This window comes from Daucus carota, chromosome 4 (genome assembly GCF_001625215.2).
Source record: "Daucus carota subsp. sativus chromosome 4, DH1 v3.0, whole genome shotgun sequence".
Taxonomy (NCBI): domain Eukaryota; kingdom Viridiplantae; phylum Streptophyta; class Magnoliopsida; order Apiales; family Apiaceae; genus Daucus; species Daucus carota.
The window spans coordinates 41,066,161-41,072,160 of record NC_030384.2 but is presented as its reverse complement, the minus strand read 5'-3'; the positions used below and the strand labels follow the sequence as shown (position 1 = coordinate 41,072,160).

General features: G+C 31.8%; 1 protein-coding gene across 1 annotated transcript; it reads left to right on the top strand.

Annotated features, from left to right (window-relative positions):
• Window positions 1–3,007: 3,007 nt before the first annotated feature.
• LOC108218115 (transcription factor MYB52) lies at window positions 3,008–5,285 on the top strand. Its single transcript, XM_017391037.2, has 3 exons — window positions 3,008–3,417; window positions 4,154–4,549; window positions 4,714–5,285. Exons 1-3 carry the CDS (start codon window positions 3,303–3,305, stop codon window positions 4,911–4,913), a joined length of 711 nt encoding a protein of 236 aa, XP_017246526.1. The 5' UTR covers window positions 3,008–3,302; the 3' UTR covers window positions 4,914–5,285.
• Window positions 5,286–6,000: the final 715 nt, after the last annotated feature.

The window sequence follows — 6,000 nt, the reverse complement described above, 5'->3', positions numbered from 1 at the left end:
TGTTGTTCGGACAAATGGTTGGTGAGAGGTGGAAAAGAAAAGGAGGTGTGCTTGCCTTTAATATATGCTAAATTATTTCGTAAGCAATTTTCTACGATATTGGAGGAACGGTAGGCCACCGGTCAAAGAAAGAAGACTCATGTTTAGATTGTTTTAAAATACTTTAATTACAATTCCTAATTAACAGACTTTGCTCTGTCCTGCTCTGCTTATGCAACTCAAAAACTTGAATGATACTGGTGTTCAAGTAGATATATTAAGTTATTTATCATTTTTTTGCCATCAAATTAAAGTATCAAGGGATGGATTGATACCGAAAGCTTCAACCAACAGAAATGTCATTTTTGGTGCTTTATTTGTTACATAGATATTCACCGTTTAACTGAGAGTAAATTCATATTTATCTGAGCACAATGTATTCACTTACAAATTAAAAACATCAGTTATCGTAAAATAACTAATTAAGTTGTCTGAGATTAACTTATATTGTGTGATATATTAAAAAAATTAGTTATTCGGAGACGGGGGATTAATCATGATATTTATCTTTTTTATGTTAGCAATTTATGTTATTCATCAACTAAAGATCTTATCGCATGTATATGTATATTGCGAGCGGAGATTAATGTATCATTACCTGTTAGCATGTTTTGAACATATCATTCATCATGATCCATTAGTAACGATGCACTGGTTAATTAACAGAATTTTTCCTCACCTTTAAGTTAATTATAGTCGGTAAATTTGTTGTAGGGTAATAATCATCCCCGCGCGAGTAGGCTTTATCATAGTAACTTGATTGTCTGTCAACTAACTTTTTGATAGCGATCAAAATTTCTTATCAGTTTTTTATCGGGTTAATTATCTAGTTGGTCACTGAAGTGGGCTTAATGTATCAAGTTGGTCACTGAACTCAAAACAGTATCAAGATAATCACTAAAGTGGCCATAAATATCAAACAAGTCCCTTGAAATATAAATTCAAATACTAAGAATATTATTTATAAAGTTTTACACATTATTTTTGAATGTTACCAAAACCAAGTAAAAGGTTATCACTTCTAATATTTATGATAATATTTTTAGATTTTATCAAGTTTATTTATTATTTACTTTTAATTAAAACAAAGAAAATAACTATATAATAAAATATAAATAATAAATAAACTTGATAAAATATAAATATATTATTTTAAATACTAGAAGTCATAACCTTATAGTTGGTTGGGGTAACATTTAAAAATAATGTGTAAGACTTTATAAATAATATTTTTATTGATTGAACTCATATTACAAGGTACTTGTTTGATATTTATGGCCACTTCAGTGACCATCTTGATACCGTTTTGAGTTCAGTGACCAACTTGATACATTAAGCCCACTTCAGTGACCAACTTGATAATTAACCCGTTTTTTATCAACTTCATTCTTTCTTTTTTCTGAAACTAACTTTGATTCATTTTTTAATGCTAACCTTGCATATTACATGGTCTAAACATAATATAACTAAATATTTTATATTAGGTGAGTGAAATGTTATGAATTCTAGATATATTTTTCAAATTTACTTTATATATTAAGTAATAACTTTGTTTATATATTATTTTAATAATATATATTGGCCAACTAATAACAAGACATTCGCGAATCATTATTCTTTTCTCAGGTCATGGCAAACCAACGTGCAGGAATGATAACTATACTCTCAAAGTAATTAACCTAAACCTAAAATGCATGACTTGGCTAGGCATGAGTCCTGGTCCTATCTGATACTTTCTCGAATTATTCAGGCGAATCACCAAATTTAACACATCTGCAATTGATGTTTAAAATGCATCGAATATTCTGATATTAGAAGTTTACAGTGATAGCGAAGATATCATGGAAGAAGAGAATATTGCATTATAGAAAATAAAGGAGGAAGTACTGAGGCGATAAAAAAAGGTTGACGGTTATCAGGACGACCACGGATAATTTCAATGTTTGTTAAATGTTTATGTCATTTTATAACTCTGGAAAATAAAGATCCTAAAAATTCAGATGATTTACTATGGTTGTATTTGTCGATACTAATTTGCTGTGATTGATAATTTCGTGATTAGTTGGTTTTAATTTAATTTAGATGGTTAGTATTTGTAATAATTAAGAAGCTTGAGTTGATCATGTAATTTATCTTATTATTCCGAAAATAATTACTTATTTTTGATAAGTATACGTAGAAATAATTTATTGTGCATATAAATATTAATAGCTATAGATAATTAGTAATGTCAAACATTTTTAAGTATTTATTTAGAGAAAAATATATGTCAACAAGAATAAGTATATGTTATTATTCATTTATATTTTAGTTTTGTTAGCAAATTATATAAAAAAAATACCCCTAGTAAAAATAATACACCACGCGATGGAGTTGAGTGCAATAATGAAGTGAGACGTATTATAAATCTACAAATTCAACTGCTGGAGCTAGGATACACGTGCATGCATTACCCTTAGGTCAATTTAGGTTTGAAGAACCTAATAAAATAGTGAATATATGGTTAATTAGTTAGATATGAAAGGTGATCAAGACCTAAAATTGATGCGTATGTACAACCCTTACACTTAAGTTCTAACTGCAATACCAACCTTCCCAGTTCTGTTTTACAAATTAATTAAATAAATGGAGGCGCACGTATGGGTTCCATAGATTTGTACAGTTAGCTTTTATTTAGGTTAGACTAGCGGTTACAAATGCGATTAGTCTAGAGTAACTATAAGCTCTCTTATTTACACCTATTTTTGTAACTTAAAAAATATATATATATATTATTGTATATAAAAATAAAAAAGAATGGGTAATAACTGGCTAGGTGGGTTATAAGTAGACGTTGTAGGTTAGAAACTTGGAAGACGTTGAAAGGAGAACGGAATTTACCCCACCAAGCAACCTTCTCTTAGTCTGTGTGATTTGGTAATATAATATAGGAGGAGTATATATAAGGGAAAAATAGTTAGCCTAGACGTTGCATCAATCGCTGCTGGTGAAGGTTTGTCTGTCCAAACCCCTCCAACTCTCTAACGGGATCCGGATTCTACTTATTCTTTACCCTCTTTATGTCCATCTTTCGTGTTGTTATATATGTTTGTGGTTCAGATCTGGTTCTATCTCTTGTTGTGTTTTTTCTTGTGATTTATCCTACTGAGAAAGTCATTTCATCTGATCAGCAGGACTCTAGCTAGCAACTTTTCTTAAGTTACCAATAGGGTTTTCTTTGTACGAGCTAGGAAGATCGATCAAGAGGATATATATTAGAAGAGATGTGCAGTAGAGGCCATTGGAGACCTGCTGAGGATGAGAAGCTCAAGGAATTAGTGGAACGTTATGGACCTCACAACTGGAACGCCATCGCTGAAAAGCTACAGGGGAGATCAGGTTAATTCACACATCTGTGATTTATGAATATGTTCAGATCTCTCTCTCCCTCCCCCATCCTCTCCCTCCCTCCCTCCTCTCTCTCCCCCCTCTCTCCCTCTCTCGTTCCATTTTTTATCATACATATTATAATCTTTGGTGACTGGGGATCCTGCGGATTTAATACATATCATCGAAACTGATCATCAAGTAAGAAACTCATGAGGACTGTGAAGTGTTTTGAATGAATATGAACCTTTCTATATCCAACAAAGTTAAAAAGACTTGTACAATTGAAAAAGCTTTCCAGACGTTTTAACTATCCGCTGGTCATTTGATGTACATATAGGATTCAAAGTCTAAAATTATACACCTTGAAACCTATTCACACAATAAGACAAGGCGGCATCAAGGGAAATTTTCTCTAGCTTTACCTATGATTTTAAAAAGAAAAGGTATCACATGAAATCCTTGCAATATCTCTCTGTTGGCTTAATATCACTTCTATTCCATAATTATGTATATGCAGGATACATAATTAGCGTTTACGGTTCCAACTAGTTATCCTGATGACCCGAGGGTGTGTTTTCTTTCTAGACATATTCTATATACATGCATATATAGAATGTATACCTATATATTAGCTGCCTCATTTCTTGGTTTTACACTTAGTTTATCTGGTTCCTGCAGTTAAATTTATGCATTGTTTTTTCATAAAACGTACCACAGTACTGACATGTCTAAGCTTTTAAACCAGGGAAGAGTTGTAGGTTGAGATGGTTCAATCAGTTGGATCCCAGAATCAACCGGAGCCCCTTTTCCGAAGAAGAAGAAGATCTCCTCCTTGCTTCACATCGAATTCATGGCAACCGATGGGCCATCATTGCTAGGCTGTTCCCTGGTCGAACTGATAACGCAGTCAAGAATCATTGGCACGTCATCATGGCACGAAGATGCCGAGAAAGATCCAAGCTGTATGCCAAGAGAGCCGCTGCACAGACGTTGTCCAAACACGACCATCACACAAAGAATCTGGCTTCCCTCGTTGAAAAGTACACTCATAGATTTGAGTTCCCTTTGGTACATAACTACCACCAAAATTTATGTGATCCTCAGCCTCAGAGTTTAATTCACAATCAGAAGCTTCATCAAGGTACATACAGTCACTAGCACAGAATATGCTTTTAGCATCGGTCAAATTAGGCCTTTAACGTCGACATTCCAGCGTATTATATTAATGCATTAGTACTGTATTATAGTCATTTATAGAGGTCTATAGACTATAATCACTGCTAACAATATCAAAATCGGTTGCAGATAAAAAGCAGAAAGTGGAGTTTTATGATTTTCTGCAAGTTAGAACAGAATCTTTGCGGAGCGAAGTGACCGATCAAGGTAAAAGAGACGAGGAAGAGGTTGATCAGAATCATTTTAGTGCATTACTGGCAGAGCAGCAGAAGAAACCTAGTACTGTTCAATTTATAGATTTCTTATCAGCTCATACTTCTGCAGCCTAATTAACTGACGCAGACAATTAACATCTAGAAAAAGTTAGTATGCATGAAATGAAACGGTACTGCTTCTGTATTGGTTGAACAAAACCATGTGCTTCTCTATGGTACACGGCGGTGTATGTACTAAATCTTCATGCAGAGAGAAACAGACGTAGGATGCATGTAAGATATATATATTCTCATGAGTTGTAACAATAATCATATATATGGCCTGAGAAACTTATTATATACTCAGGGAAAAACAAACATGCATTCAGATTGATCTATGTACAATATAAATAGTTTGGAATTGTGTCCTATTTAATTAAATTATATCTGTATTAATGACATACATGCAGGTTTTACAATTTGAGTGTTGTATGGAGTCCATTTACTATATAGTCTGTACTCCCTCTCTCCCATTTAATTCTATACGTTTCTTTTTCACTGCTCGACACGCATTTCAATGCTCTTATAAAATATAGTTCCGGAACTTATTTTTGAGATTTTCTTTTTCTGTATAAAAATATAACATCCAAATTTTAATTCAGAAAAGAAAAATTTTAAAAATAGATTGCACAACTACATTTTATGAGAGCATTAATAAGAAAAAAAATATTAGTTAATAATATTCACGTTTATTTATATAAATATTTTATTGATTTTCAGTTTTTCAGTTTGTCTTTTATAAGTTATACATCTATTCATAAGTATTTATTAGTATTAATATATGTTATTAATAGTTTTTGTCTTGTAATATAAGATGAGTGTTTTTAGTATCTTCATATGTTGTAGACTTCTAGAGAAAGAGTACCAAACCAAAAATTTGTACGACTACAAATTATACCCATGTTGGCTTATTATAGTATAGTATAGATTACTCATATGTATATACATCAATCATCCGATCACAATTTTTTATTTTGTCGGCAGCAGTAAAAAATATTGAGATATTTGATTCCTCTCACCATTTAAATATCATCTATTTATTTGCTCCTTCTATTTTGAAATATAATTTTTTTTTTACTTTTTAGCACACTTCTAAATTCTTTGACCGCATAGGTAAAATTATTATTTTTAAAATTGTCTTTTTTTGAATAAAAATATATAA

Bases quoted from the DNA above. Each gene is read 5' to 3' on its own strand.
- LOC108218115 (XM_017391037.2), top strand. From the start codon at position 3,303: ATGTGCAGTAGAGGCCATTGGAGACCTGCTGAGGATGAGAAGCTCAAG. The intron at 3,418-4,153 runs GTTAATTCACAC...CTTTTAAACCAG, and splicing joins AAAGCTACAGGGGAGATCAG to GGAAGAGTTGTAGGTTGAGA. The intron at 4,550-4,713 runs GTACATACAGTC...AATCGGTTGCAG, and splicing joins CAATCAGAAGCTTCATCAAG to ATAAAAAGCAGAAAGTGGAG.